The sequence below is a fragment of the Crassostrea angulata genome, chromosome 2 (genome assembly GCF_025612915.1).
Source record: "Crassostrea angulata isolate pt1a10 chromosome 2, ASM2561291v2, whole genome shotgun sequence".
NCBI classification, from domain to species: domain Eukaryota; kingdom Metazoa; phylum Mollusca; class Bivalvia; order Ostreida; family Ostreidae; genus Magallana; species Magallana angulata.
Window position 1 is genome coordinate 6,527,511 of NC_069112.1, and position 26,803 is coordinate 6,554,313.

At 32.9% G+C, this 26,803-nt stretch overlaps 1 protein-coding gene across 1 annotated transcript in view; it reads right to left on the reverse strand.

Annotated features, from left to right (window-relative positions):
• Positions 1-596: 596 nt before the first annotated feature.
• The window catches only part of LOC128172047 (uncharacterized), a 114,800-nt gene continuing 88,593 nt past the window's right edge, over positions 597-26,803 (reverse strand). The window contains exons 32-69 of the mRNA XM_052837818.1: positions 26,616-26,726; positions 23,497-23,607; positions 23,006-23,116; positions 22,673-22,783; positions 21,795-21,905; positions 21,448-21,558; positions 20,034-20,144; positions 19,684-19,794; positions 18,719-18,829; positions 18,388-18,498; positions 17,915-18,025; positions 17,445-17,555; positions 16,310-16,420; positions 15,491-15,601; positions 14,780-14,890; positions 13,952-14,062; positions 13,436-13,546; positions 13,109-13,219; positions 11,139-11,249; positions 9,189-9,234; positions 8,359-8,996; positions 7,680-8,172; positions 7,000-7,097; positions 6,638-6,918; positions 6,382-6,468; positions 5,742-6,122; positions 5,552-5,637; positions 5,383-5,446; positions 5,113-5,298; positions 4,621-4,847; positions 4,067-4,319; positions 3,813-3,977; positions 3,557-3,725; positions 2,937-3,127; positions 2,371-2,610; positions 2,035-2,149; positions 1,582-1,717; positions 597-1,173 (exon numbers count right to left, since the gene is read on the reverse strand). Coding sequence (XP_052693778.1) covers positions 1,002-1,173; positions 1,582-1,717; positions 2,035-2,149; positions 2,371-2,610; positions 2,937-3,127; positions 3,557-3,725; positions 3,813-3,977; positions 4,067-4,319; positions 4,621-4,847; positions 5,113-5,298; positions 5,383-5,446; positions 5,552-5,637; positions 5,742-6,122; positions 6,382-6,468; positions 6,638-6,918; positions 7,000-7,097; positions 7,680-8,172; positions 8,359-8,996; positions 9,189-9,234; positions 11,139-11,249; positions 13,109-13,219; positions 13,436-13,546; positions 13,952-14,062; positions 14,780-14,890; positions 15,491-15,601; positions 16,310-16,420; positions 17,445-17,555; positions 17,915-18,025; positions 18,388-18,498; positions 18,719-18,829; positions 19,684-19,794; positions 20,034-20,144; positions 21,448-21,558; positions 21,795-21,905; positions 22,673-22,783; positions 23,006-23,116; positions 23,497-23,607; positions 26,616-26,726 — 6,137 coding nt within the window. The 3' untranslated portion in view covers positions 597-1,001. The remainder of the gene's footprint in view (positions 1,174-1,581; positions 1,718-2,034; positions 2,150-2,370; positions 2,611-2,936; positions 3,128-3,556; positions 3,726-3,812; positions 3,978-4,066; positions 4,320-4,620; positions 4,848-5,112; positions 5,299-5,382; positions 5,447-5,551; positions 5,638-5,741; positions 6,123-6,381; positions 6,469-6,637; positions 6,919-6,999; positions 7,098-7,679; positions 8,173-8,358; positions 8,997-9,188; positions 9,235-11,138; positions 11,250-13,108; positions 13,220-13,435; positions 13,547-13,951; positions 14,063-14,779; positions 14,891-15,490; positions 15,602-16,309; positions 16,421-17,444; positions 17,556-17,914; positions 18,026-18,387; positions 18,499-18,718; positions 18,830-19,683; positions 19,795-20,033; positions 20,145-21,447; positions 21,559-21,794; positions 21,906-22,672; positions 22,784-23,005; positions 23,117-23,496; positions 23,608-26,615; positions 26,727-26,803) is intronic.

Genomic DNA, 26,803 nt, shown 5'->3' on the forward strand with positions numbered 1-26,803 from the left:
AAAAGCTGGTCTCTCTTGAAGATAAAGTGGAACTGTCCTTAATGAAGGAAGACATCATTTTTCGAGCAAACGAACATCACCGAAAGTAGATAAGCAGGTACACATATTTGACTGTTCCTTTAATGCATTATCACGAATATTTATTTCAGGATCCAGAGTTACAAGAACACAGACGATACGCAATAAGACTGATGACTGCATCACTCAACGCGTTTTCTTAATATCTGCTAACTAGTCATCTGACTACATATTCTTGCTTTACAGTATTGACAGGGCTGCCTCCAATGATTTTTTGCTGTTTTACTTGTAATGCAGTATGAGACTAACATTGATATACTATGCACGTGTTAGATCAATCGTAAATTTTAACTTTATCTATCAGCAAGCTTCTGAAAAGAAACAGCCTGTTTATTACAGACATTTATTTCATACATGAGTCGGCTGCTGTTGTAGAGGTTTTGTTAAGTCTGTACACGTCTGTTCAAATATATAGTGATCTTAACTTGATCACAAAGTAACATTGGTTTGAGATTAATTGCAGATCACATATATTTAACCCCCTTGTCAATATAAAAATATAGAACAAGACAATAACCAACGATGTAAATATGATTTATTATAGTTACATGTATCTACTTGTAATTCATAATGGTAAAGTGTACTGAACAATACAATCTACAGTGATATAAAGAGTTAAAATGAGACGTGAAAGCGTTAGTTTTAGTTAGTTGGATTGTCAAAAGGGATTTAATATAATGTTGTGTTACAATTCTCGTTGTTAATAAAATTATATTTGAGATGAATGAATTTTGCTATACAATAATATCGCTTTTATATCAATGTTAATTACTTTTCAAAATTAATCTGTTCAAAATTTCATCACAACTTACGAAAAAATAAATGTAAACATGATAGCACGTGCTTTATGATTAGGAGTCGTATAAACACAATCAGAATATTACTTTTTGAATACATTCTGAAGTTATCATTGGTACTGGATTTTAATAAAATCGTTCAGTTTTTGAACTGGAATAAGTCTCAGCAGAATATCGACTGCCCCTAGGAATATATGGGAACTTTCCGTCATCAAAGAAGCGCATCCAGGATTTACTGACGACATCCCTCCTGTAGTCTGTGTTCTCATCTTCACTGCTCTCAGCGTACTGCCTGGACCTGTGATGAAAAGGATTCATGTTGTGTAATACGTGGTTAAAGAGATCTATGTTGTGGTATATGTAGATACATCTGTTTTTATAAAGCAAATCCACAAAGAATGATTCTATACCCATATTTTTATTGCTTCAAATAATTGATTTGACATATATTGTATTACATAGAAAGTAAAGAAAAACCATGCAAAATGTTGATCATGATCTTGTTTTCTTATTAAACCCATTCTATTCATAAGCATAACACATCCATGCACGGATCTACATTTTTTTCAGGAAAAGGGAGAAATATTCCGGGGGGGGGGGGGGTTCAGATTAGGTATAAAATTCCCCACCTCCTGTAGATCCGTGCATGACCTCACAAAGGTAATCCCTAGATTGATGTTTATTTTCGTGTATTAATTCCACTTACCTACGATATTTCCATACTCCGATTACTACTACAATTGCAACCACAAAAAGAAAAACCAGGACCGATGCAGTGACTATGTAAACTACAGTGGAGGTGGATAAAGCTGATGGTTTTAGTGTTGTTGTGGACTCACAATCTGTAGATATACACTGCACATTAGCCATTTGGATCGTTTGTCATTTATTAAACCGTCATTGTATATATATAAAGTTGATAATAAATCAATCATTAGGCGTCATTAGCTCATTATTGCGACCGATTTGACACTTAATTTGCAATCTAAATATTCTTTTTAGTCTTTATACCAAATTGTTGGAGAACACTGTCTCAGAGTCCATAAGTTTATATATCATATATTCATTTTAATAAAACGTTTTGTGTTCATGTGCTTACACTTATATCAGAATGAATACTCTTTCACCCAAGATATATTAAGTTTTCATTTCAAAATACCTTGTATTCCAGACCATCGGTAGTTGTTTTTGCCTGGGTTGCACTCTTGACACCGATTTTCAGGATTAACAGCGGCCAGTTGAACGCATGTGTTATTAATAAAACAGTATTCTTTCTGAAAAAATACGTATTTTGATTCGTTGAAAATACAATGAAGAATTTGGAAATTCTTGAAAAAAGATTCTTGTAAACAGAAATAACATTAAACATAAATTCAGTCCATGCGTTCAAAGGGAAAATTGAAAACAAAATGACTTTTTTCAGAAGACATGGCTCGAGATGCCTTTATACATACTTCATTTTTTTCTTCATTTTTCCATCACTTAACAAATATACCTTCAATGTAAAATGGTCTTGTCCGTTTTCCACTGAGTGTTTTTGGCATTCAGATTGATACGCATAAAACGAGTACGACTGAGTAAATTGTTTACGGTCATAGGACACATTAAACATGTACTTGGTAACCCAGGAAGTGACGTCATCGCTTGGTATGGAACATGATCCCCTAAACAGATTTTCCTCCTCTACGGAGCTCTCTAGTTGGGTGAAAGCAAGAATATATCCATCATGGCGAATCTTTAAATAAAAATAATGCCACATTGAAAAACAAGTATTAACAAAAGAGAAAAATATGTTATATCGATGAAAAAATAAACCCATAAGCTATAAGAAAACACGACAAAAGATGATATCATTATATATTAAGGTGATGAAATGATTATTATAATTACAATAGCTATAAACAAATGTTCTACCTAAGTACTTAGATATTTCATTTATCAAACAAAAGTGAGTATGATGTGTGACTTACATGTTTAATATTAGGTCACTAAAAAATAACAAAGTCCAAAATATGAACTATCTAAAAGAAACAGACACAGAATATTACAAGTCAAACTTACTGATTGTTTGTTAAAGAAACAATTTTTATCAACATTTTCTAGGAAGTAGCGCCCTTTGAGGTATACCCTGGAACATTGATGCAGAGATTTGTCACAAATACCACTTGGTGTAGATTCCCAGATAACTGGTGGTGACAGAATGTCAAAGGAACAATCACTTCCACCAAATCCAACTTCACACGAACAGTTACCTAAAACACAATGTTTCGATTTTTAATGTTATAGTAGAAACACAACATTAAACTCACTATTTTAAGATAGACTAAGATATGCGCTTTGTTTTGAGAAATGCCTTATTTTACCTTTAGTGGTTTAGGTGACCATTTACACAATAATTTGACAAAATGACAATCGATGCTTTTTCCTTATGACACTAATTATTAAGTTTAACATTTAATTAAATAACTCTGAATAGTTTTTTTTTATCGTTGATATACCGTTTACCCCTGATGATCATCAGAATTCTATGTAAACAAAAATTTGCAGATTTTCTTTTATTGTAACCCTGAAGACCAATTGTGGTGCAGTTTTAATATACTAAACCACTTTTACCAAAAAAAAACATATACATGTATATATTTGTAGGACAAATTCGCATCGAAGCAAGTTTTTTGACAAACCCTTGTTGCAATCGCCATGTCCGCTACAATTACTAGGACAAAGACTTTGTATGCTAGTAGTAACGACTGGATTAGCATTTCGTAGTGTTGTGTTCAGGCCAACAAAAGTAACACATTGCTGTAGAGCCGCTTCAACATGGATTGCTGTGATGTTATGATCGCCTGTCATCTAAAATAGAGTATGTTGATTAAAACAAACCGTGTAAGGAAACGTCAAAGACTATTGTCAACGGAAAATATAATTAACAGTACTTACAATGACATCGTTTATGCAGTTTGAAAGTGATGAATTGCTCAAGTCACTGACATATTCCTGACATGTTTTATATGGATCAGAACTTTCAAACGCTGAGGTGCAAACTGACTCTGCATTTTCTCGTGAAGTTGAAGTGTTGAATTGTACATCTCGTCTGTTTCTTGTCTTAAAAAAGTAAATAAACACATAGCTTAAGCTCATGCTTAATTTTAATTTCACTTTATAATTCTTCAATGTAAACAATTAAAACTCACTAAAGGTGTTGGCACTGAAAGGCTGGGAGGTATCCATTTCCCTGATAAATCTCTCTTTTTACGAGACACTGAAGTTTGAATTGTTAGAGCGGTGCATAGGAATTGTTTTTCAACAGTTGTTGAACAATGCATCATAGTATTGTATAAACATTGATCACCATTTAAAGTACACATGCAGATCTTATCAAGGGTTGACGAAATTGGTTGTCTCGTAGAGAGTGGTTCTTTCAACAAATTTTCATCACCTAACACCCTAGAATATTCAAAATTAGGATATGGTAAATCAAGTTGCAGTTTTAGTTAGTGTCAATTTCATAAATTTTTCATAAATTTCCCAAAACACCACGTGAACAATTTTTTGTATATCCAGTTATCATTTTTTGTAGACTGTTCGTAAAAGGTTCGTTGAAGGTGTGTTACTCGAGTTTTATTTAAAGGTAAAGTTTTTAAAGATTCAACGTAATCAACGAATAGTAGCTCTCTACAAATGGTTTCACATTAATAATTTCCTATCTAAGCATGTATTGTTAAGTTCTTGTTATCAAACTACTTACTTCCATGAATTTGAGAAGTCATCCGGATATACCAGGCTCACAGTGTCTGTGTCCCCGTTCCGTCTTCTAAAGTCGTTATCGCGGTCTCCGTCTAAAGTTCCACAGAGACCTTCTGTGTTATTAACATCAGACAAGGACGGATAGATATCAATGTCTATCTGCCAGGATCCTTGGACAGGCCACTCAACAAGGGACACCATCACGTAGGTTCCAGTAGGTAAAGAAATCTTTAAAAAAATTGTATAGCTAGGTGGAACACCAAACACAAACATAATACTTTATATTGATAAATTGTGTTTCCTTTTTTTTCAACACATACATGTAACTATGAAGCTAAACTATACATTTAGTCAAGTGTGTGTTTATATTTCACATCCCCTCTTGTATATATTGAAATTAACACACCATTTGGGAACATATGGATTGATATCCCGAAAATAGGTACAATTACAAGTCTTTGATGTATGTTGAAGTTAATAGTCCTATTCTTACCTTGTAGTGTTTGTCACTTATTTTGTAGACTTGAATGACGCTTTCATTACAGCTGAGAAAATCAACGAATTGTATGTCCCCGCAGAGATCAACAAGAAAAACGTCTTGGCCTGATTGAACAGATACTGCGCATGTGCAGTGAGGAAAATTGTAATCAGGGTGACACTGCTTGTGTCTAGTCTGTACCTAATAAAAAGGGAAAAAGATTATTTTGAAAACGTGCATCTCGATAACAAATTATTCAAACTTCTAGGTGAGAAGAAAACAAACCTCCTGATTATATAACATATTCCGATATAAGATAAATTCTCCCTCTATGTGATTTTCATATGATCTGAAATAAAAATTCAATTCCATGTCGTTAACAATTTGAACAAATTAATTGTTTTGCCGTTATAGAGATTAAATGATAACATGGATGATAATAATGACATCTTACACGCCATCAAACGTATACATGTGGGGATCAGTTTTCGAGCCACACGACGTCCCTTTCCAATATTCTTTATAATCTGTGATTGTCATCTAAAGCAACAGGGATACAACATTACAATAAAAATAACCATCTAAAATTATACCAAACAAATCATTACATGTACCGCGGAATTCATTAGAAATGATCAACTTACCGATATGTTTTGATTAAAATTGTTCCAAAATGTATTACCATCTGACCTAGTCTTTAATTGTATCGTCATGGATTGATCAATTTCATATCCATTTGTGTCCACATGATTCAGAACAAGCGTTTGATTCTGTCGCCAGTCATGAGAATCATATTTTTGTCTCTCATTGAAAGAAAATGCCTTGAATTCAATAACACACTTATCGACGCCAATAGAACCTCTGCAGCTGGATGTTGATTTAGGAAGAAGAGGATATATTGCCAAGGCAGGCAGTGGTTGAACTTGCCCATTCACAACTACGGTTTTTATAACGTAAGGAATAGTCATGTACAGCATAATAGACGTTTTACCTTTCCGCAAAAGATCATGATATGATTGGTTTACCTGAAATAATATAATGGTTTTACTGCATTTATATTGATATGTACATCATTATATACTTTTTTGCTTTCCTCAAAGGATTATGATTTGTTTGGTTTACCCGAGATAGTTTTATTTACGGCATTTATGTTGTTACACTTAAAACAAAATAAGCTCGAAACTCATTTTCAAATATATATATATATATATATATATATATATATATATATATATATATATATATATATATATATATATATATATATATATATATATATATAACCTTTATCCCAGCAAAGATGACGGGGCTAGTTTTACGTTCGCAATTTACAGGCGCAAGATCTTTTGACACACTAACTGTGCATTGTATCTGGAAAGAAAGGTCAAAAGAAACAGTAATCTTACTATACATGTATAAGTGCAATAGAAAATAGAACTGTAATCAATAAATACGGTGAAATGCATTTTATGTTGCGTTTTGATAATTTGGAAATTGATACAGTGAGATATTGCTTTATCCATCATATTTGCTTATGTACCTGAAGTCCTGCCGTCTTGTCAAGTGGTGGTAGATCATTAGAGGACAAAGAAGCCTGACCAATATCAGCCTCTGACACTGTAAATGTTTTGATCAAAGTGGCATTATTGACATACCACTCAATCTTGTAGAATACTGATGCGTCTTGACGCAACACAAACATACATTTGAAGTTAATGTATGGTTGGTGCACGGTCCGTTTTGTCGTGGTATTTGTTTCAGTGGTACTGACCCATGATACACTATGATACTCTACTAACACGTTATCTGGACTTTTCATACCTAAAAAGAAAAGAATAAACAGTTTTATAAGTAATTCTACTTTAAAATAATACAGATTCTAAAGATTTTTGAATAACATACAATTAGGCTGTTCTGTGGTCAAGGGATCTGATGTTATAATGATCAGTTCAGGTGTTGATGTGGAAGGTTCTTGAGTTGTGGTTGTATGTTCTGGTGATGTTTTTGGTTCTGGAGTTGCAGTGGTAGGTTCTTGTGTTGTGGTGGTAGGTTCTTGTGTTGTGGTGGTAGGTTCTGGTGTTGTGGTGGTAGACATTGATGTTGTAGTGGTAGGTTCCTGAGTTACACTGGTAGGTTCTTGAGTTGTAGTGGTAGGTTCTGGTGTCGTTGTGGTAGGTTCTGGTGTTGTGGTAGGTTCTACTGTTGTAGTTGTAGGTTCTGGTGTTGTAGTAGTAGGTTCTGGTGTTGTAGTGGTAGACTTTGATGTTGTAGTGGTAGGTATCGATGTTGTAGTGGTAGGTTCTTGAGATATGGTGGTAGATTCTTGAGTTGTAGTGGTAGGTTCTGGTGTCATTGTGGTAGGTTCTGGTGTTGTGGTGGTAGGTTCTACTGTTGTAGTGGTTGATTCTGGTGTCGATGTGGTAGGTTCTGGTGTTGTGGTGGTAGGCTCTGATGTCGAGGTGGCAGGTTCTGTTGTTGTGGTGGGAGGTTCTGGTGTTGTAGTGGTAGGTTCTGGTGTTGTGGTGGTAGACTTTGATGTTGTAGTGGTAGGTATCGATGTTGTAGTGGTAGGTTCTTGAGATATAGTGGTAGGTTCTTGAGTTGAAGTGTTAGGTTCTGGTGTCATTGTGGTAGGTTCTGGTGTTGTGGTGGTAGGTTCTACTGTTGTAGTGGTTGATTCTGGTGTCGTGGTGGTAGGTTCTGGTGTTGTGGTTGTAGGTTCTGGTGTTGTGGTGGTAGGTTCTGGTGTTGTTGTGGTAGGTTCTGGTGTTGTAGTGGTAGGTTCTGGTGTTGTTGTGGAAGGTAATGGTGTTGTAGTGGTATGTTCTGGTGTTGTTGTGGTAGGTTCTGGTGTTGTGGTGGTAGGAGTTTGAGTTGTAGTGGTAGGTGTTTGAGTTGTAGTTTTAGGTTCTGGTGTTGTTGTGGTAGGTTCTGGTGTTGTTGTGGTAGGTTCTGGTGTTGTTGTGGTAGGTAATTGTGTCGTGGTGGTAGGTTCTGGTGGTGTTGTGGTAGGTTCTTGAGTTGTGGTGGTAGGTTCTGGTGTTGTTGTGGTAGGTTGTGGTGTTGTAGTGGTAGGTCCTGGTGTTGTTGTTGTAGGTTCTGATGTTGTAGTGGTATGTTCTGGTGTTGTGGTGGAAGGTTCTACTGTTGTAGTGATAGGTTCTGGTGTTGTGGTGGTAGGAGTGTGAGTTGTAGTGGTAGGTGTTTGAGTTGTTGTGGTGGGTTCTAGTGTTGTAGTTGTAGGTCCTGGTGTTGTTGTGGTAGGTTCATGAGTTGTGGTGGTAGGTTCTGGTGTTGTTGTGGTAGGTTCTGGTGTTGTAGTGGTAGGTTCTAGTTTTGTTGTTGTAGGTACTGGATTCGTGGTGGTAGGTTCTGGTGTTGTTGTGGTAGGTTCTTGAGTTATGGTGGTAGGTTCTAATGTTGTTGTGGTAGGTTCTGGTGTTGTAGTGGTAGGTTCTGGTGTTGTTGTGGTAGGTTCTGATGTTGTAGTGGTATGTTCTGGTGTTGTGGTGGTAGGTTCTACTGTTGTAGTGATAGGTTCTGGTGTTGTAGTGGTAGCTTCTGGTGTTGTGGTGGTAGGTTCTGGTGTTGTGGTGGTAGGAGTTTGAGTTGTAGTGGTAGGTGTTTGAGTTGTTGTGGTAGGTTCTAGTGTTGTAGTTGTAGGTTCTGGTGTTGTTGTGGTAGGTTCTAATGTTGTAATGGTAGGTTCTGGTGTTGTAGTGGTAGGTTCTGGTGTTTTGGAGGTAGGGTCTTGTGTTGTTGTGGTAGGTTCTGGTGTTGTAGTGGTAGGTACTGGTGTCGTGGTGGTAGGTTCTGGTGTTGTTGTGGTAGGTTCATGAGTTGTGGTGGTAGGTTCTGGTGTTGTTGTGGTAGGTTCTGGTGTTGTAGTGGTAGGTTCTAGTTTTGTTGTTGTAGGTTCTGGTGTTGTGGTGGTACGTTCTGGTGTTGTTGTGGTAAGTTCTGGTGTTGTTGTTGTAGGTTTTGGTGTTGTAGTGGTAGGTTTTGGTGTTGTAGTGGTAGGTGTTTGAGTTGTAGTGGTAGGCTCTTGAGTTGGGTTGGTAGGCTCTGGTGTTATAGTGGTGCTAGGTTTTGAGCTTGAAGCAGTGGAGGGTTCGTTTGATATCATGTTTGAACAATCTATATTTATAGAACAAAAAAAGTTAAGTGCTGAACAGTCTACAAAGGTATATTGCTAATGCATGATAATTTTTAAAAATAAATAAACTTTGATCATTTCTTTTTTAGAACTTTAGAATCATCCAAACGATTTCATCATTTATTCTTTATAATATTTCTTTTTTATTTACAGGTCCGCAACAAATGCGTAATACATTAATAGAGCAACATTTCAGTAATAGATATAATACAGCTTAACATGATGAATATTGAAATGCATAAATAAAACAAATTTAAAATAAAAAAAACCCTCAGAATTATTCCTATGAAGGAAGACCTTAGATTACCATGAGTGGGTTTAATACGTAGATTTGGTGACGAAACATTTTACGTTTTATACTGTATGAAACTTTCAGTGTGTTTATATCATTCGTATTTGTATTGAATCAAACTGCTTCAATCAATCAATCACCTTTTAAACAAGAATAGAATTCCTGGGTCCCCCGCCGGTCAAGCAGTGTACTGATATCGAGTCTATCGACCAAGGCTGATTAAGGAACTTGACCAAGGTATTAGTGGTATAAACATTTGGTATAAATTTAATGAAAATCCGTCAAAATTCATAGGCATTAGAGCGCTTACAAGGTCAATTTTTGGATAAAACGGAGTCATTATTGTAGTCAAAGTCCCATAACTCCAACAAAAAGTATTGACCAATGCTGATTTTCGAACTTGACCAAAGTATTAGTGGTATAAACATTTGGTATAAATTTAATGAAAATCCGTCAACATTTGTAGGCATGAGAGCGCTTACAAGGTCAATTTTTGGATAAAACGGAGTCATTATTGTGGTCAAAGTCCCATAACTCCAACAAAAAGTATCGACCAATGCTGGTTTTGACCAAGGTAATAGTGGTATAAACATTTGGTATAAATTTAATGAAAATCCGTCAAAATTTGTAGGCATGAGAGCGCTTACAAAAAAGTGTGACCCACGGACGCACGGACCCACGGACCCACGGACACACGGACCCACGGACGGACGCCCGGCATTTCTATGTCCCCGCTCCGCGTTGAGGCGGGGGACAACAAAATGTCCATTTAGAGTCCAAGATCTATTTCTATCAGCATTATAAGAAAAAGTAGTGATATTTTGTTTTGCGATTATTTTTTTCACCCTACCAGCTTGCTGAAATCCGGAAAAAGAAAAAAAAAGAACCTGTTAATAATAATACGTTTGTCAAAGATTGGCAGATCTGTAAAGTATAATTTTAAGTTACAGCCCAAGAGTGGTTGCTTTGTGACGTATTGTAAAGTTTACACGGATAAGAATTATTAGATTGGTTATCCATAAAGCACATATCATTTATCATGCAGTATTCGCAATAATATTTTAAAAAGCTTACTTCATCTTTGATTCAAGTCAAAGTTTTTTGTATTGCTTTGGAAAATGATGCACGATACAATTTTTATAAAGAATTTTAGAACAAATCTCACTAAACTGTTAACTACATTTTAATTTCTCATCGCAATTCTTTGATCTCTTTTCAAAGGAAATTGGTTTATAAATGTTCGATGAAATATTTTATTCAAAATTATGTTTAAGTAAATAGTCTAGAAAAGAAGAAACATGGATATTACGCATAGTGTTTGTTTCTGCTAATTGAATTGTACCTTAATGTGCATACTGTATTCTTATTAAAATTATATCCTCATCGTACGAGACTAATTAAATTTGAATGTATTCGTGCATGTATAATACGGTAATAACTACTGAACGTTTTAAAAAGCCCATTTCTTTTTATCAATGAAATCCCTAAAGAGAAAAGACAAACTCGTTAAATGAAACTCGATATGTTTACCAAAGTTTAGTATGTCCTTCAACAACAAAAAATTCCACTGGTAAATACACAGAGAAAACATACCAGGGTTTTCTGTCCAAGAGTCCTTGCTTTGTGACGCATTGCAAAGTTGACACGGATTTGATTCATTTGATTGGTTATCCATAAAGCACAACTCATTAATCAGGCAGTGATCTTTAAAAAACAATACAAACATTGGTAGAATACAAGTTGAGCAATGTTTTATTAACGAATATAAAAAAATACATTGTAAAAACCAACCATGGTGTGACCAAAATAGCTTATTTGATTGTTAAAGTAAGTAAGCTCATGAAACGGGATAAACAAGTTGAATGCTCCCTTAAATGGGTTTCTTAACTCAGAAAGATCTTTATAAAAAAATAGTATTTAAAAAAACTTTAACCATTCTTCAGTGTCCAGTTTTTTCTCGTAAAATTTGGTTGGCAAACAAGACAATCTTTTCCTACTTGTGTTTGACCGTCACTATAACATGTACCGTTGATGAAGCAGAAGTCTGAAACAACGTAAAAAACAATAAAAAAATGTAAAATAAATTAAAAAAAATATCATAATTATAATCCAATAATGACCCTTATTCTATGTTTCTTTATATCCGTTTTCATCTTATCTTAATCACCTTCTTTTTATCTGATATAATTCAAAAGTAGACCGTTGACACGTTGCGACTCATGTTGTTTACACGACACAATAACTGGTTTTATAACTGAAGTTATTCTTTTTTTAGGAACATGAATAATATGAAAGGATTTTTAAACCAGGTACATTTAGCTTCACCTTTTTAATGCTCAATTTGTAGGCATTGTTCAGAATATTGAATCTCTCTTGGGTAGTTACTACCATATAATAATGTCGTTTTATACTTTAGTATTACGTAATGCATAATTTGAACCAAATCAAGTATGAAAGAATGTTGAGATAATTGACTCTCTCTCTCTCTCTCTCTCTCTGTCAAATGAGCAGAACCATTCAGGTATTATTTTTTGCATACTATGACTTAAAGATTTATTTTTATGTATCAGACTGTTATTCTTTTGTTTTCGGTACAATTTATTATCTTTTCTTATATTTTATCCTTATTTTTTGCTGTTATAGGTGTTGATGATATGTGAAAAATTCTTACTGCTTTATGTATTTTTCTACGCAAAGAATATAGATATGACGTATACGATTTGTCACTTAACTTTTGTATTGTATCTTAATATAGACACGATATTGTCAAAGCTGGTATATCTTTATCTAAATTAGATTAGATTATAAACATCAGCCAAATAACCATTAAGCTTGATCACCACGTCATAATAGATACCTTTCAGTATCCTTTATATGAATATTGATCATCAATAAAAACCAGATGCATGTGTGCATGTGATAGTGGGACAATACTTATGATTAATTTTTTATCTAACTTCAACCAGTAAAATCCCTTTATTTAGTTTCAAAACAAGAATAAAATTCCTGGGTCTCCCACTAGTCAGGCAGTATACTAGTATACTGTATATTGGAATATTTGTAAACATTCAGGGCTGTTCTAGAATTAAATGTGTGGGGAGGTTGGGAGGAATATTTTTTTACCCCCACCACCCATTTTTTTTCTATTTTTCTTGTCGCAAATATATCCAAAATACTACAATCTAAAAGAACACGACCAAAGTATTAGTGTTATAAACATTTGGTATAAATTTAATGAAAATCTGTCAAAATTTGTAGGCATGAGAGCACTTACAAAAAAGTATGATAAATCCGTCACAAAGTCCCATAACTCCAACAAAAAGTATCAACCAATGCTGATTTTCGAACTTGATCAAGGTAATAGTGGTATAAACATTTGGTATAAATTTAATGAAAATCCGTCAAAATGTGTGGGCATGAGAGCGCTTACAAAAAAGTGTGACGGACGGAAACACGGACGCACGGACGCACGGACCCACGGACGGACGCCCGGCATTGCTGACAAAAAGTGTTAAATGGAAACAAATACGATAACAATTGATTTGTGTATTGAGTAAGCATACCAGGGTTTGCTGTCCAAGAGTCCTTGCTTTGTGAAGCATTGCAAAGTTGACATGGATTGGATTCATTAGATTGGCCATTCATAAAGCAGAACTTGTTTATCAGACAGTGATCTATAAGAAAACCGCTATAGAAAATATATATTGAAAAGAAAAAATTTTACCTCGTTTTATGAATTTCATTTATACCATTGCAAATTACTAGAGCATGATACAAAGAAACAATCTTGTTTTTTTTTTCAACCCAGTAAGATAATGACACAACCAGAGTTTAATGTTTACTTTAAGAGGCATGATCATTAAAAGATTGATATAAAGATATTTAGTAACCATTCCTCAATGTCCAAGTGTTACTTGTTGAATTAGGTTGGCATACTAGACAGTTCTTTCCTAATTGTGTTTGTGCGTTACTATAACATGTACCGTTAATGATGCAATAATTTAGAAGAACAAAAATGAAAAACATTATTTTAAGAAAAAGAAAGAAATTACTAGTGTAATATAATGTTGCTTATTTCTTCTGTCGTCATTTTTAACCTGTCTTTCATATCTAACAAAATCAGAAGATATTCTGGTAATAAGTTTTAAATTTATGCTACTTGTCAAATAAGCAAAAGAACACTGATTTAAGGTTTCTGTCGATACAATAATTGTTTGTATAACGACACTAATGATTATTTTCTTTCTAAAATATGAATAATTGCGCAACACTCTGTTTATGAATTACGGTGATTTTTATCTTTTTTCTTCCTTTGAAATTCTTAAATTGAAAAAAAACCCTGATAAATGGAAATCGATACAAATGTAAAACACTGGTAAATAGGGATATACACAATGTAAACATACCCGGGTTTTCCGTCCAAGAATCTTTGCTTTGTGATGTATTGCAAAGCTGACAAGGATTGGATTCATTAGATTGGCCGTTCATAAAGCACAACTCATTAATCAGGCAGTGATCTATAAATGACAATTATCGCAAATGCACCGTGAACAGAAACAAATATTAAACACTGTTTTATAGTTTTATTTATAACCATTGCAAAATTCTGAAGCATGATGTGATAAAAATTAGCTTACTTGATTATTCAAAAAAATGTTTATTTTTAGCGGTTTTAAATCAGCATGATCTTAAATGGACTTGGACACGATTTGACTTAAAATTTTTAAATTTTATTTTTCCATTTCCAATGTTTATACTAAAAATATAGAAGTTTTAAATGCTTCGTCAAAATTTGAAAGTCAATTATCATGTTATAAGCAAGATACAAAGTTCAAAATTCTTTGTTTTGTAAACAAAGCTTGAATATTGTCATTTTTGTTTTTACATATGTGTTGTTTGGTGTAAGTTTCAATCAAATGAATCTTTTTTTTATACTAGTATTTATGAAGATATTGGGTTCGTTTGAATTGTTTTTTAACATGTCCTTTTTCTAAAAATTGTAAAATTCTACATCACATTTTTTGTAAAAAAAAAAAACTATAAGACTCGAGCTATATTTACATAACAACCAATTTTTACCTCTGTTTCTCGCTTGTTACTTGACTTTAACATTCAATGTTTTGGTCAATCATTTAATATGCACCAGTAAACAATTTTATACACAAAAAATAAAAATATTTGATCTCAATCGTGTCCAATTCCCTTAAAAAACTGATATCAAAATATCATTTAACCATTTTTTAATGTCCAGGTGGTTCTTGTTGAATTTGGTTGGCAGACAAGACAGGTTTGCTCTACCTGCGTTTGACCGTCACCAAAGCATGTACCATTAATAAGGCAGAAATCTAAAACAACAATAATAAAACAAATAAATAAAAAAGATACTAATCATAAAGCTAGAATGATATAGCCATTTTTTGTCCTTATTCTTTTTCCCCGTCTTCCAATCTTACAAAATGTAAGTAATCTAGTAATTTGTTTTAATGTTTCTGCTGCTTGCTGATTTAACAAAACAACGATGTATTTTATTTTCTTGACACAATAACGTATCTTAACGACAGCAACATTATTTGATCTAATTTATAAGATAAGATATTGCGAAAAACAGGAGCTTGTGTTTCATGTATATATAACGTAACATCTGTAATGCTTTAGTTGTAGTGATTTTTCAGGAATTTCACTCTCTGCTAAATGAACGGTGCCATATGAGTCTGTGGTTAAAAGAATTTACTGGATATGCATTTTTTGAAGAAAGGAAAAACTTTATAGTGAAAAAGTGTTCAGACTAGAAAAAAATATTATAAAATTTAGATTCACGTGTGCATGTGTAATGGGGTAAAAATTACATAGAATTTTATCAAACCTTATCCCCTTCCCCACTGACATTTTGAAATAAGAAATTCGACAATCGACACGTCTACAAATAGTTAATATAGTAAACATACCAGGGTTTTCCGTCCAAAAGTCCTTGCTTTGTGATGCATTGCAAAGTTGACACCGATTGGATTCATTAAATTGGCCATTTCTAAAGCACAACTCGTTTATCAGGCAGTAATCTATAATAGACAGTTATAATATTTACTCAAACAAAAGAAAAAATAATTAAACACCGCTTCATAGATAACTTCAGAGATAACTCTAACACAGTGCATTTACTATGAAAAAGCCCGAGAGTTACGAATGTCAATATGGTGTGTAAGTTTGAAGGGAGCAACCAAAACGTTTGTAAAAAATTGATGAATTTTTCTATTATATGAATTATATATATGAGAGGTATTTACAGCTTCAAAATGGTTTGTTAAGAAAAATTTGACTGTTATTTTCAATGCAACTTCTTTAGTTTTCTCCAACAAAGTTTTGAAGCAATTCTGCAATTTTCTGCGATACATCACGGGTATATTGGTGGCATTTTAACTGTGGTGAAAGCATGTTTCGAGACATAGTTAGATTATTCTAGATGTGCAGAATGTAGTAAAATGGCATTATTGTGGGCTTAAAGTTTGGTAATGTTAATGTCTTAAATACGGTGTGTCGATGTATCTATTTCGTAAATGCCCGGTATCATATGCAATGTAAACCCGTGCACGCATGGGTCAAAGTCTAGTTTAATGAAATAAAATGAATTGTAAAAATCAAGCCATGATATGACAAAATAGCTAACCAAGTAAGCTAATAAAACAAGACACACAAGTATAATGTTTAATATTATGAGTTCCCTAATCTAGCAAGATCTTTATAAGAACAATATTCAAATATCTTTTAACCATTCTTAAGTGACCACTTCATTCTCGACGAATTTAGTTGGCAGACAAGACATTCTTTTCCTTCTTGTGTTTGACCGGCACTATAGCATGTACTATTGATGGAGCAGAAGTCTGACACAGGGACAATAAAATAATGAATGTAAAAAAACATAATAGCAATCATAATTATAATCAGATATTGCTGATCTATTCATTCTTCCATTTTTTGTTTTACTGTTTTCTTCTTATCTCACAAAATCTGAAAATAATCAGTTGACGCATTTTATTTGTAGATGTTTTTTTGTTATTCTCACATCTTTTTTCTAATCTCACAAAATTTAATAATAATCTGTTCAATAGTTTTGATTTGTGCATTATTGTTTATATATTGTTTTTGTAATAGAAGTAGTTCTTTTCAGAAATATGCATAATCAGATGGGACCTCTGTGTCAGGTACATTTAGCTTAATATTTATAAAGCTCAAATGGTTTTGGGGATTGATTTTCCCTTGGATAGATACTACCCAATGCATGTAATTCTGTCGTTTTATAGTTAACTAGTGGGAAATGCATATTTTGTGAGAAATCAAATATGAGAGATTGTTTAGGGAAAACACTCTCTAGTAACTGAGCAATATACCTAACTCTATCAGTTTTGCATTATACAATCAAACATGGATTTGTAAAAAAAAAGTTTTAGATTTTTACCCCGGTACAATCTATTATTTTTCCTTGTTGTAGATGTTGTTAATATATATAATTAGTTCTATTGCTTTATATATTTTTTCTTCGTAAAGAATATACGTATGACGTTTTCCTATTTGTATCCCAACATCGGCATTGTATCCTAAATTTTGACATTTTATTGTCAATACTAGTATATGTTTATCCAAAATATAATATAATTTAAACATCGACAAAATAATCATTGAGTTTGATCTACCACTTCATGATGAATATATCTCAGTATCTTTTATTTGTATACTGATAATCAATATAAATCAGATGCAAGTGTGTATTTGCTAATGGGATAGCATTACGATGATTTTCTTAAATCTAAGTTCCACTATTAAAATTCTTGATTTGAAATCAAAAGACCTTGTAAACGGAAACCGATACGATTACAAAACTTTAGTATATATACGGAGTAAACATACCAGGGTTTTCTGTCCAAGAGTCCTTGCTTTGTGACGCATTGCAATGTTGACACGGATTGGATTCATTAGATTGGCCATTCTTAAAGCACAACTCGTTAATCAGGCAGTGATCTATAAACAACATTATCCACAATTATTTCGGGAATACAAGACAAATTAAACATTGTATAAGAATTTAGGAAAAGAAAAATGAGTTGTAATAACCAAACCATGATGTGATCTAGCAGAACTCATGTATTAGGCAATGATCTATAAAAGACTGCTATCGCAATTATACATATTCAATAGAAAACAAGTTCAATGCCGTTTATCAATTTTATAAATACCAATGCAAAATACTAAAGCATGGAGTGATTAAAAAAGCACACTTGATTATTTAGCCTATTAAGCTAATGACACGACAAAACAGTTTTATGTTTACTTTAAGAGGCACGACCTTAACGAAAATTGGTTTTTGAATATATATTAACCAGTTTTCAATGTCCAAGTGTTTCTTGTTGAATTTGGTTGGCAGACAAGACAGTCTTTTCCGAATTGTCTTTGTCCGTTACTATAACATGTACCGTTAATGATGCAAGAATCTAGAACAACGAAAATGAAAGACAATATTAAAAGAAAAAGGAAGCAATTACATATCTAATCTGACAATAGCCCTTTTCTTCTTTTTTTTCCACTGTATTCTAAATCTCACATAATCTGAAAATATCTGGTTATAAGTTTTAAAATGATGCTGCTTGTTAAATAACGACAGTAATGATTTTCTCCCCTCTGAAAAATTAAAATTGCGCAAAAAAGAATTACGGTGAATTTTTTTTTTATCGAATTCCTATCTTTGAAATTCTTGGTTCGAAATTGAAAAACCGGATGAATAAAAATCGATACGAATGCAAAACACTGGTAAATACAATTACAAAAGATTGGTATATACACAGAGTAAATATACCAGGGTTTTCTGTCCACGAAACCTTGCTTTGCGAGGTATTGCAGAGTTGACACGGATTGGAGTCATTAGATTGGCCATTCATAAAGCATAACTCATGAATCAGGCAGTGATCTATAAAAGACAATTATTGCAAATACAACTTAAACAGAAAAAAATGAGCTCCGTTTATAATTTTATTAATACATTTGAAAAATACCAAAGTATGTTATGATTAAATTAGCGTACATTATTTTTCAACCAATCAAGGTAATGATAAGACAAACGAAAATTATTTTTTGGGTTTTAATTCAGCATTATTTTAATAAAAGTTTATATTTATATAACTATTAACCATTTGTCAATGTCCATTTTGTTCTCGTTGAATTTGGTTGGCAGAAAAGACAGTCTGTTTCTTCGTTTGTTTGACCGTCGCTATAGCATGTGCCGCTAATAGAACAGAAATCTAGAACAACAATGAAACAATTAAAATAAACGAAAAGATAGCAATCATTGGTCTAGTTTTTAGTGCTATTTTTTTTATGTGTCCTCTGTCTTTCCTCCATGTCCTCCAATCTAATAAAATCTTAAAGTAAATTCGTAATTGTTTTAAAATTTATGCTGTTTGCTATTTTAACAACGCATCAATGTTTTTGGGTTTAGTCAATTAGATATCTTTTTCTGTTACAACAGTAAATACAGATTTCCTTAATCATAATACAAGTTTTTGCGGAAAACATGTGCGTTTGGTCCAAATACATATTGCAATATATATATGTAATACTTTAATTGTAGTGTATTTTCAAGGCATTTAAGCTTTGTTAAATGAGCAGTACCATATGATTCTGTACTTTTATAATATTCAATCGGAAATGCAATTTCTTTTACGAAAAAAATTCCGGGAATTTTCTTTTTATTTATTACAATTTTTATCATTATATGTGTTGATGAAATATGAAAAAAAGTCCACCTGAATTACATATTTCCCTGCTTAAACAAGTAATATAGATATGGCGATTACTATTTTATTTGAACATCTGTATTGTGTCTTTGTTTTAACGTAATTTTAATATTGGTAAATATTCATCCCAACGAAAAAAATATCTTATAATCATTAAGCTTGATCTACTGCTTCATAAGAACCACTTCTCGGTATACTCTGTATGTGTATTAGTCATCAATAAACATTAAATACTACTGTAATTGGGATAAAGATGACGATGACTTTAACCGTATCCCTTTATTTCTGAAAGTCTGATTAGGAAATGAAGAACTTGGTTCATGCGAATCAATGACTGGTAAATACAAAGGTTAACATACCAGGGTTTTCCGTCCAAGAGTCTTTGCTTTGTGACGCATTGCAATGTTGACACGGATTGGATTCATTAGATTGGCCATTCTTAAAGCACAACTCGTTAATCAGGCAGTGATCTATAAACAACATTACCCACAATTATTTCGGGAATAGAAAACAAGTTAAACATTGTTTAGGCATTTGAGAAAAGAAAAATGAGTTGTAAAAATGAAACCATGATGTAATAAAAAAAAACTAACATGATCTTCCAAATAAGTAAGTTAGAAAAACAGGACAAACAAGAATAACGTTTACTCTATGGTGTTTTTTAATCGATAAGATCTTTAGAAAAAATAATATTTAAATATCTGTTTACCAGTTTTCAATGTCCAGTTTGTTCTCGTTGAATTTGGTAGGCAGAAAAGACAGTCTTTTCCCAGTTTTGTTTGACCGTCACTATAGCATGTAGCATTTATAAAGCAGAAATCTAAAAGAACAAGGATAATATATATTCCAAAAAAAGATAGCAATCATTGGTCTCATCTGATAATGTTTAATTTTTCTGTCTTCTGTCATTGTCCATGTATTCCAATCTCACAAAATCTTAAGTAATCATACAATTGTTTAAATGTTCATGCTGCTTGCTTTGTTAACAACTGCGATGGTTTTAGATTTGATCGAAACGATTTCTTTTTCTGTTATGACAGTAATTACAGTTTCCTTAACTTATAATCCGAGTAATTGTGGAAAACAGGCGCTTGCGTTTCAGCTACATATAGCGTTATATATCTAAAACTTTATTGTTGTGATTTTTGAAGGAAGTCACTCTCTATTAAATGAGCAGTACTATATGATTCTGAAATTTGATATTATCCAATAAGATTTTTTTTTGAGGGGGGGGGGGGGGTAGAAAAAAAAGTTTCAGAGACTTTTTTATTTTATTTTTCTTTCTTTTTCTTTTCTTTTTTTTTTTTTTGGTTACATTTTGTTTTTATTTGGGTGGCAGACAAAACAGTCATTTCCTACTGTTGTTTGACTGTCACTATAATGTACCATTAAAGAAGCAGAAATCGAGAACAAAGAAAATGAAAGACGTCAGTTTAAGTAAAAGTAGTAATCACTGGTCTATTAAGATAATGTTTATTCCTTCTGTATTTTTTTTGCCTGTCTTCCAATCTCACAAAATCTGAAAATAACCATGTAATATGTTTTTATTTATCACGTTTGGTGTATAATGAAAACAATAATAAACTAAGGTTTTCTCGATACGATAATTGTTTCATTAACGACAGTAATTATTTTTTACTTTGTAAAATATTATTCATGACGCAAAACAGGAATCGGTCTTTTGTATTTTATTTGTCATTAGAATCTATCTTATTCTGTTTTTAAGTGTTGATGAAATATAAAAAAAACTGTTTTTAACGTAAGGACGATCCTTTTAATAAGACGTTTACTATTTGTATTTGATCATCTGTAATGCACTTTAATTTTGACATTATAATTTCAATACTGGTATATCTTTTTTATGACTAGAAAACCTTATAAACATCAAGCACATAATGATTAAGCTTGATTTACTTCTCGATGATAAATATTATTTAGTATACGTAGCACGTATATTGATTCTCAACAGGATCCAGATGCATGTGTGCATATATTAATTGTATACGAATTATGATGATTTTATCTACCTCTCAACAAGGAAATTCTAGGATTAAAATTGAAAAATCTGGTAAATGGAAATTAATAAATTAACAAACATGGGTATAAACACAAAGTTAACATACCCGGGTTTTCCGTCCAAGAGTATTTGCTTTGTGACGTATTGCAATATTGACACGGATTGGATTCATTCAATTGGTTATCCATAAAGCACAACTCATTTATCAGGCACCGATCTATAAAAAACAGTTATCGCAATTATATCCTAAACAAACAAAAGATGAACATCTTTAATTATTTGAATCATTAACATAATACAATTGTGAAAAACTTAAGAACATTGTGCCGAAAAAGTTTTATTTATTTTTCATCCAGGTAAGCGTTCATATATGATAAAAAAAGTTGATGACCTTTTAAAGTGTTTTTTTTTAAGAATACATTTTAAATAAAATATTTACAAATACTATTTCACCTTTTTTCACTGTCCAGTTGCTTCTTGTAAAATTTGGTAGGCAGACAATACAGTCTTTTCCTACTTCTGTTTGGCCGTCACTGTAGCATGCGCCATTTATGGAGCAGAAATCTAGATCAACGAAACTAAGGTCATGTAAAAAAGATAACAATCATAAATCTTATCAGATGTTTGTCTTTCTTTCTCTTTACTAACGTTATTCTAATCCCATCAAGTCTAAAATTAATATTTTAATGCTTTAGGAATGCATTTCTAATGATCAAATGATATTTGAGAGTCGGGCATAAAGTTTTAAGAAAGATACGGGGCTCACAATTCTTTGACACGTAAACAAGGCTATTGTCCTGTGTTTGTTAAGATAGGTTCAGTTAACAAGTTAAACGTCTTTTTCAAGGTTATTTGTGTATCCTCTTATTTAATTTATGCATCAATAAACCGTTTCTAACCTTTAACATATACATTTTAGGTCTAAAACATGAAATTTGTCTTAAACATTTAAAATGTTAACAAAAGCTTTGTTTACAAAACAATGCATTGTAAGCTCTGTAACTCGCTTATAAGTCAACAAATGACACCTTTTAATTACCTATTAAAATCGCCATATTGAAGCATTATTAACATTTAAAGCGGGAAAATGATTTTTGACCAAAATCGTAACCATGCCCCTTTAATACTTCCCAGTATATTTTATTTCTTCTTTAGGTTATCAATAATGTTAAGAGTCATCTGTACATAAGTAAGGCATAGAAAAACTATACATTTTTTACTCATGTAACCCCTATCCCCCACGCTTGAAATTTTAAAATTGAAATAAAAAACCTTGTATATAAGAACCATAACGTATACAAAAGACTGGTAAATTTATAGAGTAAACAAACCAGGGTTTTCCGTCCAAGAGTCCTTGCTTTGTGACGCATTGCAATATTGACACGGATTGGATTCATTAGATCGGCCATTCATCAAGCAGATATCGTGTATCAGGCAATGATCTATAAAAGACCGTTATCGCAATTATATATTTTCAATAGGAAACAAGTTTAAGTTCAATGTCGTTTATTAATTTTATAAATGCCATTGCAATATATAATGCTGTGATTAAAATAGCACACTTAATTTTTTGACCCATTAGGCTAATGACACGACAAAACAGTTTTATGTTTACTTTAAAAGGCATGCTCTAAACGAAAATTCATTTTTAAATATTAATTAACCATTTTTCAATGTCCAAGTGTTTCTTGTTGAATTTGGTTGGCAGACAAGACAGTCTTTTCCGAATTGTCTTTGTCCGTTACTATAACAGGTATCGTTTATGATGCAAAAATCTAGAACAACGAAAAGGAAAGATATTATTTAACGAAAAATGAAGCAATTACTAATCTAATCTGACAATGCTTATTTTTTCTCTCCTCTATATTTTCCCTGTATTCTAAATCTCACATAATCTGAAAATATTCTGGTAATAAGTTTTAAATTAATGCTGCTTGTTCAATAACGACAGTAATTATTTTCTTTTTTCTTTAAAATGACAAATTGCACAAAACTGTGTATATAGAAAAAAAATTACGATGATTATATTTTATCTAATTCCTATCATTGAAATCGTGGTTCAAAATTGAAAAACCGGACAAATGGAAATCGATACAAATGCAAAATACTGGTAAAAACGATAACAAAACATTGGTATATACACAGAGTATCATACCAGGGTGTTCAGTCCAAGAGTCCTTGCTTTGCGAGGTATTGCAATGTTGACACGGATTGGAGTCATTAGATTGGCCATTCATAAAACATAACTCATTAATCAGGCAATGATCTAGAAAATGTCAATTATCGCAAATACAATTTCACAAGAAAAGTAATTGAGCTCTCTTAATAATTTCAATACAATTTTAAACAAGAGGCCCATGGGCCACATCGCTCACCTGAACAGCAGCTCCTTGTAACATTACATTTCGTAGCATATGCTTTTTCTATTTTAAACATTGAACCCCTTTCTGGGGACCCAGTTATGGTCCGAGGTTTATGGTTGGCTTGAACAACATAAATAGTAACATAGGAATGAAAATGTGAAGCACTGCGGTGGGACCGCACGTACACAACCTGAAAAACTGAACATAGCAGAGTTCCACTTCAAGAGGAATAACTCTCAGACTGTACAGAACACAAGAAAGATAACTCTTGGTTCCACTACATTAGAGTTTACACAATTTGAGGATCCTTGCATAGTAATCTAACAAACTGTAGCATTATAGTTCTCGAGAAAAACTTTTTAAAAACATTTTCAATATATCTTTCTATGTTAAACTTTGAACCCCTCTTGGGGCCACAGTATTAGTCCAGTGCTAAAGTTTTAATTATTTGGAATCTACATTATTTAAGGATGCTTGCCTAGTTATCTCACAAGCTGAAGCATTATAGTTCCCTAGAAAAAAAAATTTCAACATTTTCCCTCTATATTTCTATGCTAAACTTTGAACACCTCTTGGGGCCCCAGTATTAGATTGAGATCACGGCTTTTATAATTTCGAATCTACACTATTTGAGGGTGCTGACGTAGTTATCTGACAAATTGATGCATTGTAGTTCTCGAAAAGAAGATTTTTAAACATTTTCCATATATACCGGTACTTCTACATTTAACTTTAAACCCATCTTGGGTCTCTAGTATTAGTCCAGGGGTCACTATTTTAAAACTGTCGAACCTTCATTATCCAAGGTTGTATGCATGATAGTAATCTCACAAATTGAAGCATTGTAGTTCTCGAGAAGAAGATTTTTTAACATGTTACCTTTATATTTCTTTAATAAATTTTGACCCCATCTTGGTCCGGGGGTCACGATTTTACCAATTAGGAATCTACATAATCGAAGGATGCATGCATAGAAATTCCACAAACTAAAACATTGTAGTTCTTGAGAAGAAAATTTTTAAACTTTTCCTTTATGTTTTTTAAAATGTTTAAATTTTGAACCCCTCTTGGTGCCCATCAATTGTCCGGGAGTTACAATTTTTTGAATCTACATTATTTAAGGATGTACATGTATGCATAGTAATATCCCAAACAGTTGCACTATAGTTCTTGAGAAGAAGATTTTAATACATTTTCCTACATATGTTAAAATCTAAACCCCTACTGGGGCCCCACTTTTTGTTCGGGGGTCACGATTTTTACAATCTTCACTATGTATACAAATTTTTGTGTATGTATTGGCATTTTTGGTGAAGTGGTTCTTGAGAAGAAAATTTTTAAACATTTTTCATATGTAGTTCTATGTTAAACTTTGAACCCCGCCTGGGGCCCCGGTCTTGGTCCGAGGGTCACGATTTCTACAATTTAGAATCTTCATTATACTTACAAGCTTTTGTGTAAATATTGGCATTTCTGGTGCAGTGGTTCTTGAGAAGAAGATTTTTTAAACATTTTCCTAAGGTATTTCTATGTTAAACTTTGAACCCCGCCTGGGGCCCCAGTCTTGGTCTGAGGGGCACGATTTTTACAATTTAAAATCTTCACTATTTATACAAGCTTTTGTGTAAATATTGGCATTTCTGGTGCAGTGGTTCTTGAGAAGAAGATTTTTAAACATTTTCCTATGTATTTCTATGTTAAACTTTGAACCCCGCCTGGGGCCCCAGTCTTGGTCCGAGGGGCACGATTTTTACAATTTAAAATCTTCACTAAATATACAAGCTTTTGTGCAAATATTGGCATTGCTGGTGCAGTGTAGTTCTCGAAAAGAAGATTTTTAAACATTTTCCTATGTATTTCTATGTTAAACTTTGAACCCCGCCTGGGGCCCCAGTTTTGGTCCGAGGGTCACCATTTTTACAATTTAGAATCTTCACTATGTATACAAGCTTTTGTGTAAATATTGGAATTTCTGGTGCAGTGGTTCTTGAGAAGAAGATTTTTAAAAAAAATTCCTATGTATTTCTATGTTAAACTTTGAACCCCGCCTGGGGCCCCAGTTTTGGTCCGAGGGTCACGATTTTTACAAATTAGAATCTTCACTATATAAACAAGTTTTTGTGTAAATATTGGCATTTCTTGTGCAGTGGTTCTTGAGAAGAACATTTTTTAAACATTTTCCATATGTTGTTCTAAGTTAAACTTTGAACCCCGCCTGGGGCCCCAGTTTTGGTCCGAGGGTCACCATTTTTACAATTTAGAATCTTCACTATATATAAAAGCTTTTGTGTAAATATTGGCATTTCTGGTGCAGTTGTTCTTGAGAAGAAGATTTTTTAAACATTTTCCTATGTATTTCTATGTTAAACTTTGAACCCCGCCTCGGGCCCCAGTTTTGGTCCGAGGGTCACGATTTTTACAATTTAGAATCTTCACTATATATACAAGCTTTTGTGTAAATATTGGCATTTCTGGTGCCGTGGTTCTTCAGAAGAAGATTTTTAAAGACATGCACCCTTAACTTACTGTTTCGCAATTATCTGGGGCTGTGCCCTTTATTTTAACAATTTATAACCCCCTTTCCATAAGGATGCTTTGTACCAAATTTGGTTAAATTTGGCCCAGTGGTTTTTGAGAAGAAGTTGAAAATGTGAAAAGTTTACAGACGGACGGACAGACAGACAGACGGACGGACGGACGGACGGACGGACGACGGACAACGGGTGATCAGAAAAGCTCACTTGAACCTTCGGTTCAGGTGAGCTAAAAACCTAAAGTATGTTGTGATAATAATAGCTTACTTCATCTTTCAACCGATTAAGGTAATGACAGGACGGAGAAATTATTTTTCTTTTTGGGGTTTTAATGCAGCATGATCTTAATAAAATTCTACATTTATATAACTATTAACCATTTTTCAATATCCATTTTGTTCTCGTTGAATTTGGTTGGCAAAAAAGACAGTCTGTTCCTTCGTTTGTTTGACCGTCACTATAGCATGTGCCGTTAATAGAGCAAAAATCTAGAACAATAATGAAACAATTAAAATAAAGAAAAAGATAGCAATCATTTGTCTAGTTTTTAGTGCTATAGTTCTGT